The sequence below is a fragment of the Syngnathus scovelli genome, chromosome 20 (assembly GCF_024217435.2).
Source record: "Syngnathus scovelli strain Florida chromosome 20, RoL_Ssco_1.2, whole genome shotgun sequence".
Taxonomy (NCBI): Eukaryota; Metazoa; Chordata; class Actinopteri; order Syngnathiformes; family Syngnathidae; genus Syngnathus; species Syngnathus scovelli.
In genome coordinates this window covers 5,452,340-5,478,237 of record NC_090866.1, presented here as the reverse complement: position 1 = coordinate 5,478,237, position 25,898 = coordinate 5,452,340, and the positions used below count along the sequence as shown (strand labels likewise).

At 45.1% G+C, this 25,898-nt stretch overlaps 2 protein-coding genes and 1 long non-coding RNA gene across 7 annotated transcripts in view; 1 reads left to right on the top strand and 2 right to left on the bottom strand.

Moving 5' to 3' along the window:
- Positions 1–1,101: 1,101 nt before the first annotated feature.
- LOC125989902 (apelin receptor B-like) lies at positions 1,102–2,561 on the bottom strand. Its single transcript, XM_049756379.2, has one exon. The coding sequence runs from the start codon at positions 2,525–2,527 to the stop codon at positions 1,511–1,513; it is 1,017 nt and encodes a 338-aa protein (XP_049612336.1). The 5' UTR covers positions 2,528–2,561; the 3' UTR covers positions 1,102–1,510.
- A 2,343-nt stretch (positions 2,562–4,904) lies between these two features.
- LOC125989908 (uncharacterized) lies at positions 4,905–12,336 on the bottom strand. Its single transcript, XR_007488742.2, has 4 exons — positions 12,245–12,336; positions 8,596–8,670; positions 5,254–5,320; positions 4,905–5,159 (listed from the first exon to the last, which is right to left on the bottom strand). It is a non-coding gene; the product is annotated as an uncharacterized lncRNA (long non-coding RNA).
- Positions 12,337–19,252: 6,916 nt separating this feature from the next.
- Positions 19,253–25,898, top strand: part of LOC125989892 (MAM domain-containing glycosylphosphatidylinositol anchor protein 2) — an 83,355-nt gene continuing 76,709 nt past the window's right edge. For 2 of the 5 annotated variants that reach the window (XM_068649134.1, XM_068649135.1), the window contains exon 1: positions 19,254–19,994. In XM_068649134.1, coding sequence (XP_068505235.1) covers positions 19,922–19,994 — 73 coding nt within the window. In that variant the 5' untranslated portion in view covers positions 19,254–19,921. Of the gene's footprint in view, positions 19,995–25,898 lie in introns of all 5 variants that reach the window. The other 3 variants (XM_068649133.1, XR_011085921.1, XM_049756366.2) reach the window with 3 other exon arrangements.

Below are 25,898 nucleotides of genomic sequence, written 5' to 3'. Positions count from 1 at the left end.
CCTGGTTCTTCGGAACAAATCGGCTATTTCCGCGATGTCTCCGAGACAGCTGCACAATGTCATCTCGCTGTACGTTTTTTTAAAAATAGGTTTCTCACCAACAGTGATTCCCCCGTTACAATTGTACTAGCAATGCTGGTATTAAAAATGTATTTGATGTTTTCATGAGACCTTGCAGTATTTTTAAACATGGCTACTCAAAATTCTCCACTAATAAATATGTGGCCCAGAAATGTGTACTGTACAATTTAATTCTTGATGTTTTCATGAAAGGTGCCTGCAGTTACTGGAAGTTGGATGGGGACTTCAGTAGACGTGAAGGCCACCCAGCCACCCAGCAGGTCATCCCATGTAAGCAGACTCGGGTACACGTTGCCAAGGTACCACTTGAATGATTTACACTGTAATCTTGTGGTCTTCAGTGATTTTGTGTTTTGAAACATAGTCCCTCTGCAACGTTCCTTCCATTACACATAAAAACATTTTGTCATCATAGGGTCAAAGCAAGGGAACTTTAGCAAACCACTCAGATTTGATATGATGATCTGGGTCCTGATTATGTGTCACACATACGGATTTGCTTCATCAGCACAGGGCAATTTCAAGTTGTTTTGCGCAACTCAGGAAACTAAAGCAATATTCGCATGTACTTACAATTTAGAGTAGCAGCAAAGTTACTAAACTTGCTATTTTACAACGCACCATTGGATTGGTTAGTGATGTTTTTGGTTTTAAATGTATTTGCCAGCCAATGTTATGATTAAATTGTAACCAAGCGTATGCATCACTGGAAATACGAGATGCATATATACATTTGACAGAGAATAGAACGTACACAACATGTTTTCGCGTTGTAACTGGACACACCGCAAACAAGGTGAAACTGGAAGTGGTAAACTTGTACGATTTAAAGAGAGCCAACACAAAAAAAATGCTTGAATTATTATAAACAAGATCGAGGAGGGAGAAATTCAAAAATGTTGGCTCAAAAGAAATTGAGAAAAAATACACATATTAGATGGAAATATATGTAAACATTGCAAAGAAATACAACACAAAGCTGTATTTAAGAATAAAATATTGTTTTACTTATTAGACCTTTCTGCCCCCTGAATCATAAGCATCCATAAATACTATCTGACCAATAACAGGGCTATTTCTGACTTCTGTGCCCAACTCCGCAATTTGAGGTGAGGCTGGTTGCTCCTTTTCACACATCCTGTCTCACACAAGTATTTGAACAGGAAATATGCAAATTCAACAGTTTTATTGCTGGTTTATAAAAATTATTGGCTTAAAAAACAGTTTCTATAAAGGAGAGAACTCAGAATGAGAGTAGGGAAAAATATCAGATAAATATTTGTATTTTGGTTTTATTTTTACTTGTCATGCAGGCCTGCATTACACAAAGACGATTCACGTTTTATCCCTTGAGCTTTCTTTGTCAGGAAGCCACAGAGTCACGAACCTGGAAGTAAACATCTAGTGTTGATTGAGTCCTCCAGGCCCACTAGACCCTGGTGGGTTTCTGGCAGTACTTCTTGAGCTGAAGCAAGTGTAGGCAACGTGACCTGAAACGCAGGTCCAAGAAGGCGTAGAGGAAGGGGTTGAGGCAGCTGTTGATATAGGCCAGGCAGGCGGTGTATGGGTAGGCCAGCTTCAGAGAGCTCCAGAAATCACAGGTGACTGGAAACAGGTTCAAATCAGAGAGGGCGCCCACGGTTCTCACCACATGGTGGGGGATCCAGCAGACGGCGAAAACCACAACCACTGTGGTGACGACCTTCAAGAGTTGCCACTTGCGTTGGTCTCCTTTGCGGCAAGTGTTGAAGTGGCGAATCACCGTACTGCCGATCAACCCATAGCACACCACCATGGCCAGTAAGGGGAGCAGGAACCCCAGGGTGGATAATGACAAGCTCAATCCGGCATACAGCAAACTCGCTTGATGCTCACTGGTCGTGACAAAGCTGAAGTCTAACATGCAGAAAGTGCGGTTGCTGCTCGGGTCGTCCAAGGTGGTGCGGAAGACGAGGGCAGGCGTAGACAGGAGTCCCGACAGCATCCAGACGGCAGCAATGGAAGCGTGGTTGTGGCTGCCGGTGCACAGCAAGGACAGTGAGTGCACAATGGCCAGGTAGCGGTCGAAGCTCATGCAGGTGAGAAGGAACACGCTGGCGTACATGCTGAGGTGATCCATATAGCTGATGATCTTGCACAGGGCCACCCCGAAGGGCCAGTGGTTGTCCATGGCCGTGTACAGCACCCACAGGGGCAGTGAGACAGTCAAGGCCAGGTCGGCCAGGGCCAGGTTGCCGATATAGAGGAGGGCCGCTCGCTGCTTCCTTTGCACCCTCCACACAGTGGAAATGACCACGCTGTTGCCAAACAGGCTCAAAATGAAGATGAGCATGAGGAGCACTGAAATGAGCGGCCGGGACACCGTCCTCATGGGGTAGTCGCATATGGTGTCGTTCTCAGTCTCCTTGTCGTAATCGTACTCGTTGGGCGTCTCAGTAGGCTCCATTTCTTTTCTCTCTTGGTCTGGGGGTAACGTGTTGCTGCTTCTGTCATTTGCCTACTCTTGCACAATCCCGTGCTGTGAGGATGCATGTCCTCCTCCACCGCCCACTTTTGGTGCAAACACAGCCACTAACCTATTTAACCCAGCGTATTATTTTCTATTACGTCATCTACTATTGCTCTTTTCTTTACTTGCCTTGTTGAAAGCACGGTATTATGAATATCATGCAAAAAAGTATTTCCATTTTATTGAAGCGCTTCATCTATCCGCTTGGCCCAATGCCAGCGTTGAGCTACAGTCCAGGGGTGTCAAACTCATCTTTGTCGCGGGCCGCATCGTAGGCATAGTTTCACTCGGAGGCTCATTATGATTGTCATTGTCTTCTATACACAGTATAGGCTACAAAACAAACTGATGAATAACTAGTTTTGAAGTCAGAGACTAGTAAAAACTGTTCAAATATTTTAAAAAGACGAATGTTAATAAAAATTGCAAGCAATATTTCAATTTTTATTTAAAGTGAAGACAATTTGTAATTAAAGTAATGACAAAGTCGATACAAAATTTGTCTTCGCAGGCCACATAAAATGGATGTGGTGGGCCGTATCTGGCTTCCGGGCCTTGAGTTTGACACGAATGAGATACACGACCTGTGAAAAACCTCGAAACCTTTAAGTGTGAAGTTTGAATGCTTATCTATATGGGTCTGTGGTTAGACCAGGTATGGGCAAACTACGGCCCGCGGGCCACATCCGGCCCACGGGACCGTTTAATCCGGCCCGCCAACCCTAAATAAATTGTATTATTAAACTTTTTTTTTTTTTCCGGTCATTTTGCCTGCAATGACTGCGTTTCCCCAGTAGATGGGGAACCACTCGCCTGCGCATTTACTACCGGAAGCCGTGTCAGAAAGCTCGGTGCACACTCACAAGTGCGTGTACGTACTCAGTAGTACGGAAATGGCGCACTCTCGCTCTATTTGTCTCAGTGCCGAATTTAGAGCGTGGGCTGTGACGACAGCATTCTTGTAATTTGCGCGCCGAGCTTTCGGATACAGTTTTACGCTAAAGCCACCCACAAACCTTCCCCTGGAATCCTTCCATTAAAATGAGTCGCCCAAGGAAAAGCAAGGTGGACATTGAGTGCCGAGTGTTTTAAAAGAGTGGCCAATTTGGCTCGACGTACGCGACGTGACGTTCAGCCACATGAACATCAACATCAACCCGTCACAGATCTAGGTAAACGGACCAACACCTCGGATCTCTCCTAAGAATTGCCACAACAAATTTTACTCCAGACTATGACACACTAGCAAAAAAAGGGAGACCAACAACACTGTTCCCACTGAAAATGAAGGGGAGGCTTTCAAGTTTGTTGTAAAAAAATGCATTTTGAATATGAGCTGTACAAATAGCAGGGATTGAAACTTAGCGACCATTCTCATTTTCAAACAATGCAGGATGCTCAAAGGCATTGATGCACCACCTGTTTGTGACTAATTTTAACCTGTAAATTTCTTAAGGCTTACTTTAAGGAAGTGTTTCCCGTTTCCTCACCTCTGTTACCAGGTGTTTGTGAGTTAAAACTCTGCTCTGATTTTCAGATACCCCTCACCGTGTTGCCGTTTTGATTACTTTATTTGGATGTATGCTTTCACCGATTCTTCGAGATGATATATTTGGTCAGAATGTTTGCCGTTTGATGTGATCTCATAAGATAAACATACATCTTTCATTAATCTGACCTGCAGGCACTGAAGTGATGGAGACTGTTATTCATAATAACAGTGTCATATTTTATGAGAATCACTGATAGCAGTTTTTTAGGGATGTTTTTTTTTTTAATGCTGTTAATAAATGCATTTGTTTTCAAAAAACTTTTTTTGAATATCCATGCGTTACTACCTACTAAAGGCCCAAATCTTTTATGCAATGACCTTTACAGGTCGTTTATATTACTTCACACAAACACTACATCCAACTGCTCCTGGTTCGGCCCCCCGGTCAAAATTTAGAACCCAATTCGGCCCGCAAGTCAAAAACTTTGCCCACCCCTGGGTTAGACACTCCCATGACATGAATGAAGGCACGCACTACAGAAAATGGTTAGATAGATGAATATTTGCCTGTCTCCTCTACTTGGGCTGATTCAAAATGTGGTGGCACAAATTACAAAATCCTGAATCAATTCTTACGGACTAGAACTAATTTTATTATACAAATGATACGCACGCACGCACGCACGCACACAGTACAGTGCATTAGTACCATAACTGTAATGTTTCTGGAACAATGTTTGTGATTTCAGTGCATCATGAATGAAGTGCAGCTATATGGCCAACACGAGATACTATATCTACCAAGAGACAAACATAAAACACTTTTAAGGATACAATTATTTTTTTTATTTACATACAGAATAGCTAAAGCATTCTGAAGTGACAATAAGCCACTCATTTAGTACTTTAATAGTTGAGGGTTTTTGCTGGCTTGGTTGCATCTAAATCAGCTTCCAGGAAACGGAATCGGCGATGGCGCCTCAGAATCTCAATCGCCCTTTGCTCGACGGTGGAGGGACTGATACCAAGATCCTCTAGACCAGGGAGTCCTGGGTACTTCATGTCAGTAGTGTGAAACTGGGAAAAAAACGTTTTCATCACGCTAAACTCTGATGAACTGCAGTAAGCTTCAACTTTTACTATGAACTCCCCAAAAAGTTTTCTTTCTTACCCTTTCTACTTTATCTGGGGTTGTCCAAGGCTCAAATGGGTTCAATGCAAAGAACTGAGCGGCCAGGCTGAAAAGACAAACAGAAGCACATGAAGCGATTCATACAGATTTTCAGGTGCCAAATTATTTGGTCGAGGCATGTAGGAAAACATTAAGAAGGGAGTCACCGCTCCTCTATGTACCTTTGTCAATGTGGATACAAACAACTGTGAAATTATGATCCTTTAAAACAAGCATCAGATCCTCAACTTTGAAGTGTATCTGATGAGGACCAACCACAAATGTGTATGAATATTAACATGTTAAAAACTTACTGAAAGAGTGGGTGGGGAGTGGATAGATTAACAAGCATTTTATTGTTTTGATCGATGTTTTTTTCCTGCGCTCCTCCGAGACCGTCAAAGCCAAATCCTCCTCGGTGAAGGTTGTAGTATCTCCTCTTTGTTGTTGGACGCATCCCATTCATCGGTGTGTGTTTCTGCAGAGGCGTCTTGCTTGATCGCCCGACCGAACGCTGGCATCACCTTTGCCTCCGACACAGCCACGCTTGTAGGGCTGCCTAGTGTTGGCGTGCGAGCGTGTTTTGAGAGGCTAATTTGGTTTGTAAGGAATATTCTTGTTAATAATTGACTCCCACCGGGGGAGCGTGGGGGGAGAGCGAGAGGAATTCTTACTCGATAAGACTACAAATGAGCTTTTAATCTGATAGGATAATGGGGGAATTTAGAGGACGTGTCCACTGACAGCCGTGGTAAACATTCTCTATGAGTGATGCAAAAATTGACAGTTATTCATTGATGCGTTAATTCTATAATAGGTTACTGTGGTGGTATGATGCCCTTTCTTGACCTCTCGTTATGACGGCGCGCTCCTAATTGATTTGTATAATGTGATGATAATATCGCTGATAGCAACTAAAAGACTGGACAGGTAAACGCGTTTGAACGATACCTTTTGTATTTAGGACTAAATACCTTTTGGTTGTCAAGAAACCTGGATCCTTGAAACCACCATATTGGAATGGCAGATGAGAGCTTCGTGGTTGGCCCTTATGCTCACTTCTACCTTTTACCATCGCTCCTTCGAGGCACCATGTCTTTGACTTACCTGTGACACCATAGTTGTAAATTCAATGCCGTGAAGGAGGAGAATGTCAAGCATAAGTCTCGCCAGAGCACCATCGCTCAGTTGGTTGCTGGCTCACTAAAGGGGGTGTCAAAAGAAACACCTGTTCCTTGTGAATAATGCTTGCGCCCGAAGTGAATAAGAAATAGGTCATTCAGGTCTTTCAAATATATGTAGAGCCTGGTCATAGTGTTTTGACGAATATTTCTAAACTGGTTTTAAAGCTAAGAACGAAAAAAAAGGGTTACGATTCAGAGCTCTCATCCAACCTCGGATCCATTCAATCATTGATTGGGCTGTGTAAACATATACAAAGCGATTGGGTTATTTGCAAGCAAACTGCAAAACCGTCTGCAGTAGCAGCGGGGACTTGTCGCCCAAGCTCACAGTTGTGCTCCAGTGTGGCTGAAATGCAAGAGGCTCATTAGACCCACAGTTCCCTGATGAGACGTTTTAATTACAAGCTAGCAGTACTTGCCTTGCATTCCAATCCGTATTAGCGTCTAAGCAGAAGCTCTATGTCACGTCGCCATGTGGGTCAATGAAAATTTGTCTCAAAGCACTAAAGATAATGTAGTGCTATTGTCAAGTTGCTTTTACACTGAACTCTCACTATTCATGGGGCAGTTGGGGACTTGGTTAAATTATAATTGCCGATTGGTTGGAATTCACCGTATATTACAGGGAGCGACACATCGGCATGTAGATACAACTAGCCGACGCTGCGGTGGAACATATAACTAGAGCCCTTTATTTGTTTGGGTAATCACGCCTGTCAGATACTAAAGTAATCTCAGGACCGTATTCATCACGTAGCAAGCGTCATCCAATTTACAGGCCAGGCCGGAGTGGCTGGGATATACCCATCCTAAAAGGTAACAACATGCACCCGTTTAGTTGTTGGATTTACCGGTACAACAGTCGGTAAAATATAATCCCCTCTTTGATTCTCGGCTGCTGTCAAATCCTGGGGAATTAAAAAGTAATCAAAAGTGCGCTCATTTTTACAGGCGTTTTACCACACACGATGGAAACACCTACAAGCTCGATTTATGATGCTTAAAAGGGAGATGCAAGGAAATGATTAACCAGAAAAGTGTTAGCGCCTGCATGTGGTGGGACTACAAATATCCAAGTCAGCGCAAAGGGGCACCGAGAGCAATTTTTTTTAATGTGGCGCAGCAATAATAAAAAAAATACAGAAATCAGCATGTCGTAATATTGTCGCAGTATTGTAACAATCGTCAGTTACCAATTTACCAAAACACTAGATCGTTCAGAACAATGTCATCGTTATTAGCTTGCTTATCTGCCAGGCATTTTTAACAAGCACTCAACTTAATTTAAGACTGACTTGTCTGAAGAAATGGAGCACAGCTATAAATGCAAAGCTGCCTGACAAGGACCTGACATGCGTTGACATGGCAACAAAAGCGACAACAAGTACGACAACGGGTGAGACGTCATTCAATGAATGTCCTTAAGTGATGTGGAACTGCAATCCCTCGCAGTAAGAATCTGGCCTTATTGATGGCTAATTGCACTTTAAGTTCCTCCCGTCAGTCTTAGAATCTAATCAAGTGGAAAATTAATATTTCAAAATGGAATTTTTTCAGCTCTCTGTTCGCATGATAATGAAAGAGGCGTAGCTGATGTGCTCTTTAATTACCCACATCCTTGTCTTCTTTGTGCCACTTTACGGAGGCAAATGAGCGCACAACTATCTTATTGTTCACATATCAAATCAAAAAGATGTAATTCAAAAAATCGTGACCTTGTTGTATTAGTGATAGATATTTTCTTGGAATCAAAAAATGTATTAGTTTCCCCTTGGGAATGGTAATCTATTCACATGACAGAGCACGGATTGCAATTTGCTGCTCCCGGGAGTAACACAGCAGTGGCAGACGATCAACATGGAGAAAGTGTGGAGGAGGACGATGTACATAGAAGCAAACAAAGGTGCTGTGTGGAAAAATGAGGGTCAATACCCCAAAGAGTCATTTTGGCCTATCCACACTGTCCGTCCAAAGCAGCCTCGACACCCACGCCGCGGCACTTTTAATTAGACCCCGTGCATCCATTGCAGCGTCCTCTCTCGCACTTTGCAAGTTTCGGACAATGGCCCTGCAGGGGCAAGCGGAAAGCTGAGGAATTGCCACGTGGGCGGCTAAGGTGGGATGTGGGAGCGCGCTGTGGAATGCGTGTGCGGCTCACCTTGAAGTCAGCGTGCTGGAGAGGTTTTCATACGCAGCCACACGGATAATGAGCAGCTGGAGTTTTGGTGATTTCCTGTGAGGGCGACATAAAGAGGAATCAGCAGTCTTCAGGACTCATTATCTCGCTGCTGCTGTCACTGCATTAAAAGTAGCGGTCACTAAAGCTTTTCACCCGCCCTCCTCAAAAAAAAAAAACAAAAAAAAAAAAACCCACCCTGACGTGTGTGTTTATTTGCGATACAACCTCAACGATATTTACAATTTTAAGGTCGAGGCCTGGTAATAGGAAAAAAAAATCTAAACCATCTGTGAATTCAGTGTTCAGTTGAAAGTCACTCGCCAACCAACTCAAGAATATTAGCTGAAACTTGAACATGTGATGTTCCCGTCTAACCGAGGCTTGCATCGCTCTCACAGGTTCATAATGGATGTGCTCAGCGTATCCAGTCGAGATGGAGACACGGCTCATTGAATTAATCATCGAGACGGCAAGGATGAGCGATGACAGGTTAGGACCAGTCATGGATTTGCTGGGCCAAGCTGAATGTCAGATCCACGTGCATCAACAGTTGACCTTGCAAAAAAGCGTATGTAACTATCACAGCCAAATATGCCAGTAGTTTAAAAAAAAGGAGCCTTCATTGTATTGTGAGCTTCTGGCATTGGCACAAACTTTATTAATTCACTCACACACACAAGCATGAATACATTTGTATAATGTATGATAATATGAAGGTTAGATGTGAATTCGACACTCAAGGACCATTTAGTAGATTTCTCCCTGGATTTGTGGACTTGCTCTCAAGGCCTTTTTTGTCAGAATTCTGCGCAGTCATCCCATTACAGCAATTTCTGCCTTCTAAAAAATGCTGCATTTTATTGTCTGAGATCAAAACCTGTAGTTGCGAACGAAATGTCACATCGTCAACGCGGACTTACATGACCAAGAAATGAAATGACATTTTCAGCCAGAGCACACGAAACACGCACACGGTGGAGTGAATTTAGCCTAATCGTGAAACAATGCATCACCGGTCTACTCAAGAAATTGAAAAAGGTTGCCAACATATTCACTTTGCTGTTAACCCGATGTTCTTCATGACACCATTTTTACTTATATTGTACTCGAGCGCACTGAAAGGACATTTCTTGACAACGGAGCGTCCTTGAAGGCAACGCTTTGCCGCGAACGCCTCGCCAACTTCGTTCTTTTATAAATGAATGCTGATGTCGAATTGGAATTGCAGTACTTATGCAACATGGAGGGAAAATATTCAACAATGAAGGACATTCATTTGCCAATGTTGTGACCTCTTAGTGAATAAAATCCAAACAGACACACATAAGAACACGTCAAGTTTTATGAGGCAGGAATTATGCATCAGGTCCCTTATAGAGAGTTCAGGCTTTCATGTCTTCATCTGTCTCTCATTCAAATGAATTATGCGTATACTTGAGTGGGAATACATCCCATTCTCAAGCAAAGTGATTCAGACACGTTATTTTGGCATCTCTTCATCCGTTGCATTTCCCATCGCAGCTCACACTGGGAGCAGGAACTTTTCGCAGCTAAATGCAAGTGAGAGGCGGGACCTGCGCTGATGTAAACATTAAAGCATTTTTTTCCCCCCAGTGAAAAAATAGTGCACATTTTTGTAAACAGCACGCAAGGAGTCATCAAAGACACAGCATTTGGATAGTCTCTTGCACGTTTTATGTTTTGTGCATGAAAGAGCCACTGCGCCTTCATCTTGCTGCCTGTACCGGCTTCTGCTAGCTGGTATTAGAGCTTGACTTTGATGGAGGGTTTGTTCTTCACCGAGTGCTCTTTACAGTATGTCAGACAAATTACCGTCCTCTCTCCATGTCAAAGCTCACGAGGAGTTCAACGACCCTCCCCCCCCTGTCATAGCTACCTGCTTTTTTGGGGCAATGAGCTGCCGCAAGGAATATGTCGCGGCAGCTTGACGGGAGGCACAAGATCGATATGTGACTAATACTATCGGTCTTCCCCCGACGAACCCGGTGAGCAGGACGCAGCAGTTTTTTTTTGTGTCTTTGCCACTACCCGTGCTGAGAGCCTCGCAATCTGATGCGTCCGATATCCTGTCCCATCATTCAGCGCAAACGTCGAGATCTGTAGCGCATCAGACTTCTTGTCAGTAACCATTCAGAGTGCACTGTCATCCACCTGCAAGTGGAGCTCATTAAAACTGACTGCAGTGTGAGTGGAGATGATTTCCTCAGTTGTTTTTTTGATCCTTCTGATATAAAATGGACATTTTTTTTCTGCTTCCCCAACCTAAGTCATACTTGGTCAATTTCATATCATTAAGTCAAAACGGCTTAGGGGGGCTGATCTTTCCAAAACTGTGGATTCTCCTGAGCCAAATATTTGGTTTAGCCCACCGGCATGCAAAATGTGATCCCATACACTCACATTTCCGCCAACAACGCAAGACGAGAAGTACTTAAGCCGTACAGAAAGGCTTGTGTGCTTTTTAATGAAGTCTTTAATCAGCCCATGACGTGAGCATCTATTCATTAAGCCGCGCTGCTGCTCTTTGGCAAAGTTCTTTGGCACCCGAACATCTCTTAGGCAGTGCTGAGAACAGCGAATGTTAGAACCCACACGTAACACACACATGCAGCACATACGCCGTTCTGCTTGCCTATGCTCTCAAGAGACACACCCATCATCGTTCCCACACTCAACAGCCGCCCTGCGGCTTAAACAAGCTAACATGCTCAGAAAAAGATACATAAAAAGTACCATAATTTTCGGACTATAAGTCGCTCCGGAGTATAAGTCGCACCAGCCATAAAATGGCCCAAAAAGTGAAAAAAACATATATAAGTCGCTCCGGAGTATAAGTCACATTTTGGGGGGCAATTTATTCGACAAAATGCCACACCAAGAACAATCATGAACGATCAACAACAGGCTAAACGATAGCAACAACAGGCTAAACGATAGGTATGCTAATGTGACAAACACAAACAAAGAGCTGAGAACGGGCCTGACGTAACATGTACAGTTATTAAACACAACTATTACATAAATAACATGTTTATAAAACCATTGGTGTCACTCCAATTCATTAAATCCATCGATCGTTCTTTGTCAACAACGGGTGCGCGCGGCTGACGGCGCTTGCAATTCAAAATATTCCATAGGCCCTTATAACGATATATAAATTATATTTCAAATAACTATTATATAAGCAATATTATCAAACCATCTGTGCACTTTAAATCATTAAATCCATCGATCAAATTCCTCGTCCTTTGTCAACAACGCCGCGCATGCGTCCTGACGTCAGCCTCGTCGTTATTCCACAGATCTACTATATAACTATATTGTAGTGTTAACAAAGTACAAGGAAAGACGTGGGTTTGGTAAACGGCTCTTTATTTAACAAAACAAACTTCCAAGCGTGTGACGGCGTGAACTTCCAGCCACCGATGTGGAAGAGAGCTCCATACAATAGGACTGGGCGTGCGTAAAAGCCATGTCTGAGCCCCATGCACCATCCGCGGACAGCCACCCGGCCGAGCGCCGGCCCCCAACTTCGATCCACGGAGGTGAACGAGAGCTCGGTAGAGTAGGACCGGGCGTCCGTAAAAGCCATAATAGTTTTTCAAACCTTCTATGTCACTCCAAATCCTTAATTCCTTCAATCTCTGCGTCCTCCATGTCACTTAGAAACAAAGCCGCTAATGATGCCGGTACGTTTGTCCTTTATGTAAACAACCGCCGCGCCATGCCGTGCCACTGACGTCACTTGAAATTCAAATTACAGTAATGCTTTGGTACATCACGGTTCTCCAAACTTTCTTTCTGCTGCTCGATTACTGTTTTCGGCTGCATATTTTACAACTTGAAGTTTGCTACCTGCAAAATATGAGTTTCTTTTTGGTGCCATTTTTCTTTAGCCCTTTCCATTTAGAGCGCCCTCATCCAGTTTCGTCTGAAAATATTTTTTTTTCCAGATGTAGTTTTTTTGTTTTGTTTATTTGGTTGTTTCATCAGTCAAAGTCTGCTTTATTGTCGATTTCTTCATATGCCAAGACACACAAAGAGATCGAAATTACGTTTCCACTATCCCACGGTGACAAAACATAGTACACAATATGCATACAAGTAAACAACACACACAAAAAAAAAACAAGAAGGCACAAACAATGAATAAATAAGAGTGATGAATAAATAAATAATAAATAAACAAATAACATAATAAATATAAGAGGAGCAAAAATGGAGCAAGGGTGCATACTGTCACGGTCGGATGTGGAGCATGGAGCAGGACGACCAAGTGCAGCTTGGACCAGGGTTTATTGGCGGAACTCAAAAGGCAACTGACATGACATAGCAAACAATAACTTGACTGACTGACCGGGACGTGAAACAAGACAGCAGGACATGACGGCACCAAGACAGGACAACACACCGAACGACAGGAACCAAAACCAATGACCAAAACCAAACCAATAACAATACCAATACCAATACCAATACCAATACCAATGATCCGACAGGGAGAGAGGGGCAGACAGGACTTTTATACAAGACAGGTAACGAGAGGCAGGTGGGAACAATCACACTGATCATGGGCACACAGGAGGGGAGGGGCGAGCACACAGACAGAAACCAAGACAACAGACACATAGTGGAGCAGTTGGGGGCGACGTGACAGAACCCCCCCCCACAAGGGACGTCTCCCGACGTCCCAAAAAAAAAAAAAAACAAACTAGGGGAACCGAACCGCGCCGCACTCGGGCGGCGACCTGGGGAACCGAACCGCGCCGCACTCGGGCGGCGACTTGGGGAACCGAACCGCGCCGCACTCGGGCAGCGACTTGGGGAACCGAACCGCGCCGCACTCGGGCGGCGACTTGGGGGAACCGAACCGCGCCGCACTCGGGCGGCGACTTGGGGAACCGAACCGCGCCGCACTCGGGCGGCGACTTGGGGAACCGAACCGCGCCGCACTCAGGCGGGGACCAAGGGGACAGAGCCGCACTCGGGCGGTGACTTCGGGGACAGATCCGCACTCGGGCGGTGACCTAGGGGACAGAGCCGCACTCGGGCGGGGACCTAGGGGACAGAGCCGCACTCGGGCGGGGACCTAGGGGACAGAGCCGCACTCGGGCGGGGACCTAGGGGACAGAGCCGCACTCGGGCGGGGACCTAGGGGACAGAGCCGCACTCGGGCGGGGACCTAGGGGACAGAGCCGCACTCGGGCGGGGACCTAGGGGACCGAGCCGCACTCGGGCGGGGACCTAGGGGACAGAGCCGCACTCGGGCGGGGACTTAGGGGACAGAGCCGCACTCGGGCGGGGACCTAGGGGACAGAGCCGCACTCGGGCGGGGACCTAGGGGACCGAGCCGCACTCGGGCGGGGACCAAGGGGACAGAGCCGCACTCGGGCGGGGACCTAGGGGACAGAGCCGCACTCGGGCGGGGACCTAGGGGACAGAGCCGCACTCGGGCGGGGACCTAGGGGACAGAGCCGCACTCGGGCGGGGACTTAGGGGACAGAGCCGCACTCGGGCGGGGACCTAGGGGACAGAGCCGCACTCGGGCGGGGACCTCGGGGAGACACAACCGCACTCAGCGGCATACAAAAGTCAGTGCCGCAATCGGCGGCCACTCAGGAAGTCCGTACGGCAATTGGCGGCGACTCCGGAAGTCTGTACTGTGATTGGCGGCCACTCACAAAGTCCGTACGGTGATCGGCGACACTCGGAAGGCGGGGCTCTGCGCAGCGGCAAGAGCCATCACGCGCCGCAGCAGTGGGAGTGGAGCCAGGGACGACCGCGGGTCCGACGCAGCGGGCTTGGATGTCTGGCGACGTTCGCGGGTCCTGCGACGCTGGGGTGGAGCCCGATGGCGGCCGTGAGTCTGATGACGCCGGGAGGCACTCCAACGGCGGCCGTGGGTCCGGCGTCGCGGCACCAGAGTCCGATCGCGGCCGCAAAGCCGCTGGCGCCAGAAGCACTCCGATGGCGGCCGCGGGTCCGGCGTCGCGGCAGCGAAGTCCGACGACGGTCGCAGAGGCGATGGTGCCGGGAGGAACTCCGATGGCGTCCGTGAGTCCGACGTCGCTGGAACAAGCTCGGACGACGATCGGGCGTCGCAGCGGGAGCTGGTGGTGGAGGGGGGTCCAAGCGCTGGTCGTTGTGATGGTCGGATCATTCTGTCACGGTCGGATGTGGAGCATGGAGCAGGACGACCAAGTGCAGCTTGGACCAGGGTTTATTGGCGGAACTCAAAAGGCAACTGACATGACATAGCAAACAATAACTTGACTGACTGACCGGGACGTGAAACAAGACAGCAGGACATGACGGCACCAAGACAGGACAACACACCGAACGACAGGAACCAAAACCAATGACCAAAACCAAACCAATAACAATACCAATACCAATACCAATACCAATGATCCGACAGGGGGAGAGGGGCAGACAGGACTTTTATACAAGACAGGTAACGAGAGGCAGGTGGGAACAATCACACTGATCATGGGCACACAGGAGGGGAGGGGCGAGCACACAGACAGAAACCAAGACAACAGACACATAGTGGAGCAGTTGGGGGCGACGTGACACATACAGCAGACAGTGGACTTGGATATGGCGCTTTAAAGTGTTAATTGCTTTATTTGATTTTTCTCTATTTTTTATGTTTTGAATATGTTCAAGATAGATATAAAAGCATGTGAAGTGATCAACTATACTAAAAATAACATGTGAAGTGGTCAACTATACTTGTAAGTAATGTGACACGCAAAGTACTTGATGTGTTAATGATCAAATAAAAATTTGTGAAAAAAAACATAAGTCGCTCCTGAGTATAAGTCGCCCCCCCACCCAAACTATGAAAAAAAACCGCGACTTATAGTCCGAAAATTACGATATGTAAACTTCCTATCTAGCTGACGTCACTTCCTGTCATATTTATTTTTCAAGATGGCAGCCAATTCCTGTTGGAAAAGTGTAGAATCAAATTCCACTTAGCATCATCACCCATTTGCGACGTAAGAGGAGCTGCTTGTTTTGAGGCTTCCATCTCACCATGCAGGGAAAAAACTGGTAAATTTAATCATATGTTGCCCATGAACACCGTAGAGACTTTTTATTTTTTATGTCTATTAATGCAATCTAGAACTGGCTGACTTCATGTTGATATGAAATGAGAGACAAGAATGATAATAATGTTTGTGTCGCAGGTCAGGGGGAAAAAAATGACACGGTAATAACAGTCATGATGCTTTCTTTTCATGTGTTGCAAGGTGATTACAATTCCGCTCCGCCGGCCCTGTGGAAAAGCAGCCGTGTAAATCAAATCCACCGCCTTATGATGGCGAGAGAGACGGCAACAATTTTTGTAGCATGATATGCAATATTCATCGCGCATCAATAATTCATTTGTTTTCTCACAAGTCGGCTTAAAGTGATTGCGGCCCTATTTCATTTGACCAGTGATTACATGCGGAGTGCTGTTTGGATATCCTTCCATGTTCTGCACGGAACAGTACATGTCAGTTGGTTTGTGGTGTCGTGTCGTTTTTCTCCAACCTTTATGCACATATGGAGTACTTCAATTTAAAATTCAAATACAGAAATTAAATGGCACATATGTACATATGAACTGTAAGTAAGTGCCTTTCCCAAACAACCAATTAGCAGCATCTGCTAATAACCTCGCTCAGGTACAAACAATGATTACCTTTGGCCTTTTGGAGAGCGCCTCGTGTGTAATTTGGCGCCTGTCCGAATCCAGTGAAAAGTTAACTTGCGCATGAGCGTTCCCTCTCGAAATGGTGGCAGTGCAACTAGCGGTTTGTAGGAGCACGCACGGGCTGACACTAGGCTGGTTTTTGTAATCTTTTCTAGAAAGACAATTACATTCTCAGGCACAGAGCAGTACACTGGGAATGCCTGCGCGGCCCGATTGTGCTTGCTCGGTCTATGATATTAAAGTAGCCCTTTTCTTCTTTTAAGGAGGCGTAGCTAATCTTTGCTGGATTAATCGAATGGAATAGAATAAGACTAAATGGACAGTACCGGGCGGCGCACGAGGATAACGATATCAAGCGCTTGGAAATATCTGTGTACACAAGAGACCAAGAATGAGTATAGTCAACATGAATAATGTGACAACCTGTAAATTAATAAATATATACCAGAGTCTATAGATATAAAAGTCCATGTGGACAGCAGCAATAATTGTCAGCAGTACTGTATGTGTTAAACAATATACTATATACGCGCATAACACCTAACAGATGTGACTCCAATATATATGTATCAGTAGTTGAGAATCAACACCAGCAGCAGAAGTAAATGCGGGCAGCAGCATTATAGTATGTAAAAATGAACGACTCGATAGAATTACTTTTAATGCTACTCATGGCGGCGAGAAGGATTCTCTGAGCGAGTAGGTTTCCAAGGCCGTCCAAATGGCGGAGCACAGCTTAATTAGCGCGCTGAGTCGACTCTGTGCTGTCTCACCAAAACGGCCGTGACAGAATCAATTGGATGAGTTGGGTGGAATCAGCGGGGGAGCGGCGGTGATCGATAAGGCCGATAGAAGGTTCCAACACTGTAAGAATAGATGGACCGCCGTGCGGGTTAATCGATGGCGGCGCAAATGGTTAATGCCTGATTACAGTATAGGCACCTGGATGAATTCATTGCAAATTTTAATCAGATTAGAGATTTGGGACAAGACTCCATCATACCTATTTTCTAACCCTGAACTACGACATGACCCGCGTGTTCCCCCAGAGATTTGCTCTTAAATGCCACATTCTCGTGTTTCACGTCATACCGAGCACCTCATCAGCCCGCGTAAAAACGTAGCGAAATGTCACCCTTGGTATTATGTTCATAAAGCCTCTTGTTGAAGCTACTCGGTGACACTGCGCTCATGCCGCCGGCCTCTTAATTGTGACATTTTAATGAAGGCAGCCCAGTTCACGCAATAATTCTGCGATGCGAGAGGTTTGAATTCCTGCAAGGATAGGAAGAAGACCCTTACACAATAATGTAAACTCCAGAAGGATTTGTAGGAGATTTCGGGTAATGAGAGTGATATTGTTCCTCTGCAGTTAGGTGAGCTAGCTTTAGGTCATGCCAATTCTCATTAGCCTAGCAACAATGAAACGGCAAGTGAAAAACAGGCTATATTTAACTTAATAGACCACCGCATTGGTACTATTCGCAGCCTCAAAACACGCATAGTAAAATCACTTGAGCTTGCGACCATAAAATTAATCAGCGCCATACTCTTGACACCCAGAAATAAAACAAAAGCGAGTTACGAGCTGAAAATAAAATCCTGACGCCGTTCGAGATCACCGACGTCCGGCGTAAAATGGACCGCAGGACAAGATTAGACATTAATGGAAAATTTCTAATGGCCTGTTTTAAATGTCGACTGCACTGATTTTTTTTTTTTTTTTTTTTTTTAAACTCCTGAGCAAGGTAATCATGCAAAGTTGCCATCAAGGTAATGACACTGAATGTAAGAATTCCCAAGGCAACAGAAAGAGCAATTATTTGGGATCTTCTCCATTGGGTGCTGTGTGCACACTTCTTGTAGTTGAGGGTCACGTACGAAACATTGAATGATTAAGTGGTTTTCTTATAAAACATGTTGCTAGGAAACAGCTACTGTAAGGTCTGGCCACTTATAGTGCACACACTTTAGTGTATCAGTAGAACAATAAAAAGCCAAACACTACTTTATTTATTTATTTATTTATTTATTTATTTAGTTCATGGTCACCAAATCTGCCAAAATGTACCCTGTAAAGAACTTTAGCCATGACTGGAAATTCACTACCACTTGTTATCACCAGTACTGAGTCATCGTAAAAGCAGTTTAGCGCAGTGCAGTGTCCTTTCATCAATGTCAGCGATGGAATGACTATGTATCAATGCCATATTATATCATCATTATACATTTCAAAATAATGCTTCAATTACCATCGACTGCTTCATTTTTATATGATGGACAAACCCAGTAGAATTTGCAATTTAATGACTCTTTTATGCTCTTAAGCATTCAGCCATGAGCACGCTATTCTGATTTAATTGCTTGTAGTTGATTTATTAAAATGTGAATGTATGGGGTGTAAAAAAGGATTCTCAAAGGACCCACTATGCAAGTTAATTTCACATTTTGTAAGACTAACATATTTTCCAAATGTCTCACAAAAACTACACAATCCAGGACAGCAATCCTTATGATTAAATGGGTCACAACTGAACATCCTCAGCAACGGAATGTCAATGCCCTAAAATGGACTGGCCGGTCGACAATTCCCATTGGCCGCCACGCCCCTTTTATCTACTTTAATTACCGTAAGTAAAATACAAGACAAATATTTTCTATTAAAGTCAAATGGTTGCATTGGTGGACAAAAATATTCAGGAAATATTTTATTAAAAATTCCAAAACCCAGGAGCACCTCGCTTTACGACAGACGCCACAAGAACAAAAACATTAAATAATTGACATCACGTTTTAGTTTTCAAATTTTAAAAATACATGTTAAATATTTGTTAAATGTCTCTCGCTCTGCTTCTCTCTCTCACTCTCTCATCCACCCATCACATCTTCCTCCTCCTCCTCTTCCTCTTCCTCCTCCTCCTCCTCCCAGCCCCAAACAGCTGCGTCTCTCCAGCCTTCCCTGATGCCGACTCTCCCATACTGATGAGTGTGAGGAGTCGCGCACCTCCTCTTGACGTCGCCTCCTTTCCCTCACCCCGGCTTGCGCAACAACACTGACTGAGCGAGCCGTGGAAGCGCAGCCCCCCGCCTCCTTTGCTCACTCCTTCCAGCAGCCTTGCACTCTCGCCGGCTCCTCTGCACTCAAAAGCGGACCTTTAGACCCGATCCGTCGAGCGGCTGGGATGCGCGCGTCGCCGCCACCGCTGCTACCACCGCCCCGATGCTCTTACATCTGCATCGCTACCTCCGTGTGGATTCTGCAACTGTGAGCACATATGCACATCCAGGAGGAGATATGCCCGACTCTACCACGCTACTGCCCGCCTGCAGTCCTCCTCGGCACAGTCCCTCGGGCTCCCTCGCTACCTGCACGGAGGAGCCGATGCAAGCTTGCTGAAGAAGAATAAAGACAAAAAAAAGGTCCACATCCGACACTTCTAGAACCCCTTTTCTTTTGCCTTTTTTTTTTTTGGTGGTGGTGCGGAATTTAAAGCCTTACACGACGCGCAGATTGATTGCTTCTCCTTTGGATCATGCAGAGATTATTACCGCGGTGAAAGAGAGAGAAAATAAAGGATGGATCCGGTTATCTGCGTCGTGGGGCTACTGGCGCTGCTCGTGGAGGGCATCCGTTGCCAAGGAGTGTACGGTGAGTGAGTGACATGCATGTCCATGACCTTGCAAAATAATAGATCATATGGTGACCATCACTCTTAACGCACTGCACGAGTAATTATGCACACATGCAACTCTGATTCTGTCGCAATTTACGAATGATGAATGTCCACTCGCATCGTCAACACGATCAGTGTCACCCTATTATTTATTATGTGACAGTCGTCATCTCTTTTTGTGCAACCGGTGGTACGAGCAGCGAGTCGCCATCATGATTCAGGATGGAAGCTCACGTGCGCTCTACTTCCAGCTGAGCTGAATGTGAAGTCATGTGTGCCGATTGGGTGGTTGTTGCCTTGCATTGTTACACGGAGTCGTGCTGTCGTGTGCAGGAATGATGCGAGTCTGTACTGTGGAAGCTGTGTCGGGCCTCATCTGCAAAAAAAAAAAAAAAAAAAACTATCACTGCACTCTGCACGTAGGTGGAGTGTTCCTCCAAAAAGCTCCACTGGGCCCTCGTCCAATATTGACGTTGCGAGAAATCACAGTCGTAGACGCCTTACGTACTGATGCGCATCAAGCATAACGGTGTCCCATCACAGTTCGCCGTAGAGGAGTTGCTGATGGAACAGATGGAGCTGTGTGGGTTTTTATTTTTTTTAAAACTCCCCTGCGCTTGTGTGCTGCTGTGCCATGCATTCTCAAAATGGTCATTCCCCCCTCGTCCTCATTGCTATTCTGCTCTAAGTGCCGCATCTGTTCTGTATGCACCTATACAAGCAGGACAAAAAAAAAAACCAACCACATTGGATTGGAAATATTAGACCTATTTTTCAATTTTGTGTACATGGCCTTAAGAGGCGGGGCCTAGTGTAGTGTCAAACATTTGTGAGCGCTTGAGTGTGAGTGTCTGGGTGGGAGCTGTGGCCGACAGCAGCTTCCGCTTTTGTCGCCCTCACTGTTTGTTTGACTGTTCTTGCGGCATTCAATGAACGGTTCACAAATGCTTCGACTGCGGCTCCCCTTTTCTCACGTGCATTCCAGTAAGTACTGTTTGTTCTATTGTAAATAAAAGAAGTGGCTAACAACTGTAAAATTTAACCACTGCATACTTTCACTTCATTGATGACTTCAGGTAATATGTTTATGCTGGTTACTGAGCATATTTTGATATTATGAGACCAAGAAGATGCGTACATAATAGTTGCTAACCCTTTTGGTTCAACACAAAGCTAACATCTGTTGTATATCATTCTAATATTCTGTTCAAGACCATGTGTTGGCGGGTTTGTGAATACACCATTGTGTTCTGCTTAACTGTGTATATTCATAATTTCAAGGCCAAACCAAAGCACAAAGTGCAGTCAAATGCAACAATCTGCAATAACGTCTGTGCTCTTGCGTCAGCCGATTTTCATCAAGGTCCAGCGCGGTACAAGCAGACCCAAAGATCGACCCCATCTCGTAAATAATGGGGCCGTCATCATTCATCGATCATGATCAATCCATTTGATTACGAGTTCAATAAACCACGACTGATGCAAGTCATTGATTGTTATGTAAGCACGACTCCGATTCCAGCCAACCATATGGTCGGCTGGATGGAATAATGCTTGACAAATGAATAATGGACAGCTTTTCTTTGTTGTTTCAAAGATAAGAGCTTTTGGGATGCATGATATGAATATAAATCAGCACGTTAAACAAATCTCTCATTGATCGAAGGTTACCGAGCTGAATCAAAATGGCATCTTGGCGGAATTTGTGGCCTATAAACAAAGTAGCACAGTCCAAGCAGTCAATATGATAGTGTATCGCAATGGCTGCCTAAATAATAACACACTCCATTGGAAAACACTGCAGTTGTGATTGTGATTAAATGCTCGGTTAATTAGCGTTGTGAATTGAGTCCCAAACAAGCCGAGATGAACGATTAAATTAAGTGTCATTATGTTTATTTATCTGCAGCAATTTCTTGATTTGATGTTTTCTATTGAACAGTTTGCTCGTCGCCACGGATTTCCAAGTGGAGGCAAAAGTGGAATTTTACCACCGATGCACCCCCCCCAACTAAACGGCGTCGTTGTTAAGGGGAAGTCAAACACCAGCGAGTTAAGCAGTGCCGCTCGAGTCATTAGAGGGGCTTGATGTGAGCCAGTCACCCCAAAACATTATGGCTGCAGGCCACAGAAGAACATCTGCTCGGCTGCTTGTTTTTGTTGTGTTCACATTTTACGCAATCCAGTCCACACTCAGGAGAGAACGCTAATATTTCAGATGCTACTTGCAAATACTGACGCTATTGTTGGTAAATGCTAAATCCTGAGATGGCTTGTGTATTGTTAGGAGTAGCAATGAGTTAACTAGCTCTCAATATGTTTAACGACTCTTTTGTCAAAGTCAGAACATGAAACATGACTAGCGTAAGACGGCATCAAATGTTTTGTCCACTCCGCCACTTCATCCGGAGTCATTCGCTGCTGTCATGATCCGTCTGGGCATCAAAGTCAGTCGGCGACAACCTCCTCCTGATCGCATTTCGTCGCATGGCGGAGGGAAAAGTTCCGACTGTGCTCTTCCCCCTCTCTATCCCGCTTTCCCTCCCTCTCTGATTCCCACTGGCATTGAAGTCCAAGCCATTGCCGCTTGTGTCTTTTCATGAGGCCGGTTCAGACGCGCTGGCTTCTAAGCTATGCAAATGCATTCTGCCAGTGAAACTAAAGCCGTCTTTGTTGGTGCTCAGAGGCCTCTTCCACAGGGTCCTTCATCATTTCCTTGGATCAGGACCCTCACATTTCCCACCGCAATGAGAGCGAGGATAACTTTATCTCCCTCTCGCCGTCCTTATGTCCGGGCTTGTCTCTTGCCACATTCCTCGCAGAAGCGTTGGACATCTCAGGATGTGAACGCTTCAATCAGCGGCAAATGAGGGAATACCGCCGAGCTCTGCTGCTAAGAGTTATCCGCACCACCACCACCACTGTGGTTAAAGTGTGCATCGGACACGTTAGGAATAGACAGCTACCTCGTGGGTGGCTCTTCAGACAGCGGCAGCCTAATCAAACCAAATGTCAGTTCTCTCTGGACCTAGTCCCGGGGGCAGAGATTTGCCGGCTGGATATGCGCCGCGTGGGACCGTGTTGTAGCCGAGGGTCTGAATTTGTCGCGCTCTGTCCATTTACTACTCAGAATTAGGTTGATCAGGTGGATCCACCTTTTGAGCAGTGTGGTGAAGCCTTGAGACATAGTTCAAAAGACAAGTGGAATCTTTAATACCCTCATCAAGAGTTCAGAGACATTTGGATTTGGCATTGCCTGCACGGAGCCAAATACAGGACTTCGTTTCATCACATCCTTGTCGTTTGCCGGCTTCATAGAAAAGTCCTCTCAGATCCAACACAATCCAGTCTTGGAAACTGGTAGACCTTCAACCTTAGTTTAGAATTATTTTATTTCATATATTCATTCCTTGCCGAAAAGTATCAGCAAGATCGTCAAACGCTAGCAGTGCGTATGGCGACAATGGCTTCCCGGATGAGTGCCAAGCAGAATTCCAAATGTTTTAAGACTGCTTCTGATGAATAATTGCGTCTTCTTTCACTTCAAACTTCCTTCTCGGCTCTTGAATCTTGCATGTCAACAACAAGAAATGAAACCTGTAAAAAGCAAGGAAATTGCCGCACATCAAAGCCTCAGTTTTGACATGTAAAATATATTTTTTTAAGGATGCGGATGATGAATTAACTGCTGGTTACACTCTCACAATATGAAAGGAAAACTATTGGTTCCGGTTGGATGTGAGCTTTAAGATTTCATTACACAGTAAAAGGCGCAAAAGTTAAACTTTTGATTGACCTGAGAGAGCCTTGTTATATTATGCCCCTTTTTTTGGCCGTGATTGATTCAGAGGTAAATGTTACCTTAGATTGTGCTGGAATGCTTGTGATAATCACCACTTAAGTGTCCACAATACATCACAACAAATTTAAAGTGGTAATGATTAGATTTACTTATTGTCAGTTGCACTTTTGTGGAGTTTTGCTGTTTCGGTTCTGCGTCTTTGCTGCTAATCTGCCGACCTGTTAATTAAATTACTGCTCCCCCGCGGCTAAACCGATGCCTTTTTCCTCAACCTGCCAGAAGTGCGAGGTTTATGTAATGTGTTCGCATTGCGTCGAAATAGCTTCTGCCTAATGAACACCAGGTTTTATCCCCCACCCGCCCGCCCCCCGATCCTTATCCCAAGTTATCATCTTGGTGAGTGGCAGCGCTTCCAATCACAGGGAATTATACATGCTAGCAGCCATCAAAGACACGGGCGTGATGAGAGGGCCTCATTGAATATGAATGGCTGCTCCCGTCTTCTGTTATGCTTTTGCCGTCACTCAATGCGATTGTCTTTGTTAAGCCAAACTGGCAGGAGACTCATTGACAGTGGCGGACGATAACGCAGTCAGCCGCTTTTCGTAAAGTGCTCGTACAGTAGACAGCAGTAGACTAGACATCCTATTTTTTGGGGGGGGGGGGAGGTCATAAATAATTTTCCTTTAATTAATCATTCTGCCAGTAAATAGTTATATCTAGACTGATTTCATTGTACCTATTGTACCGGTAAGGTGTACTTTCACGGTGTTCTAAAAAACAGTTATCCATTTTTTATGGCATGACGAGGGTTATTAAACATTCTACCCGTTGATCGTTTGACATTGGCAGGTTATAAAATCCAGATTAATTTTACACTTTACCGGTGTAAATTTTTTTTTTTTTTTATAGGGGTTATAAATTCCAGCCTGACATTCTTTGCGGCTTTATTAGGGCCATTAAGCATTCTGCCTGATGACATCAGCAGGTTATAAAAAACAAATGTACATCAATGATCTCTTCTTAAATTTCAATTGTTTCGCTGGCTTTGCAAATTCCAACATGACAGTGTTTTTTTATTATTCATAATTCTACGTTTTGATCTTCTGTCATCAGGAACTAATACAATTCAGATTAAATATGATATAGTTTTGTGGTGGTTGTCAACTCCAAATGACATCAGAGGTCACAAATCAGTTGTAAAATTCCTTTTTGATGTGAACGCTAGCCTCGAACCCTCTCGCCACCTCACGCATCTGGATTGAGCTCCGTGTTTAATTAGTGAAGTTCTCAGCACTTGAAGAAGTAGCGTGAGATGATTTTATGTGTTATGGCACCCGCAAGAGACTAATGCCAGCCTTCAACCATGTCACTTCAGCCCACACGGGGTCTACTAAGTGCTTCTTCTGTCGAGTGATGTCTGTTGTCATAGCGACAGTACGCAAACCCACCATCGCCAAAAAACGTTTCCGACTCTCCGAGCATTCTCCTCTTCATCCGCTGGGCTTCACGTGCCGGAGAAGCTGTCACCCTAAACGCAAAGTGATTGCAGGAGTAAGAGCGGCCGTGCGTGAGAGCAGATTAAAAAGAGGGCAAAGGGGTGAGGTGGCGGCGGGGCTCGATGTCTCCGCCAAAAATGATGGCGCCGCTGCGAGGCAACAGTAATAAGCTGTCTTCTTATCTGGGTGGCCCGTGTAGTGTGCACGGTTTTTCATCTTGCGGTAGCCATAGCAACCGCACCCTGAGTCGTCTCGACAGTCGTTTTGTCAAGACAGTGTCCATGTGCATTTTGTTGGTGTTCCAAGACCGTAGATTGATTCGAATTGATTAAATTTCAATATTCTCCACGGAACCTCCCTTTATTCCTTACAATGTGCATTTTTACGGTGGTTATAAATTTAAACTGGACATTGTGTAATGTTTTTTCCAGGGTCCATAAATCAATTTCCCTTTGATCTTTTAATATCAAGCAGTCATACATTTTTATAGCTTTACAGAGGCTGAGCATTTCGGTCTCTTCCATTTCATGATTCTTTATGGCTTGTTGCTACATTCCTGTTTGTACAAGTGTACATTT

Coding starts and splice junctions, on each gene's coding strand:
- LOC125989902 (XM_049756379.2), bottom strand. CDS start 2,527: ATGGAGCCTACTGAGACGCCCAACGAGTACGATTACGACAAGGAGACT.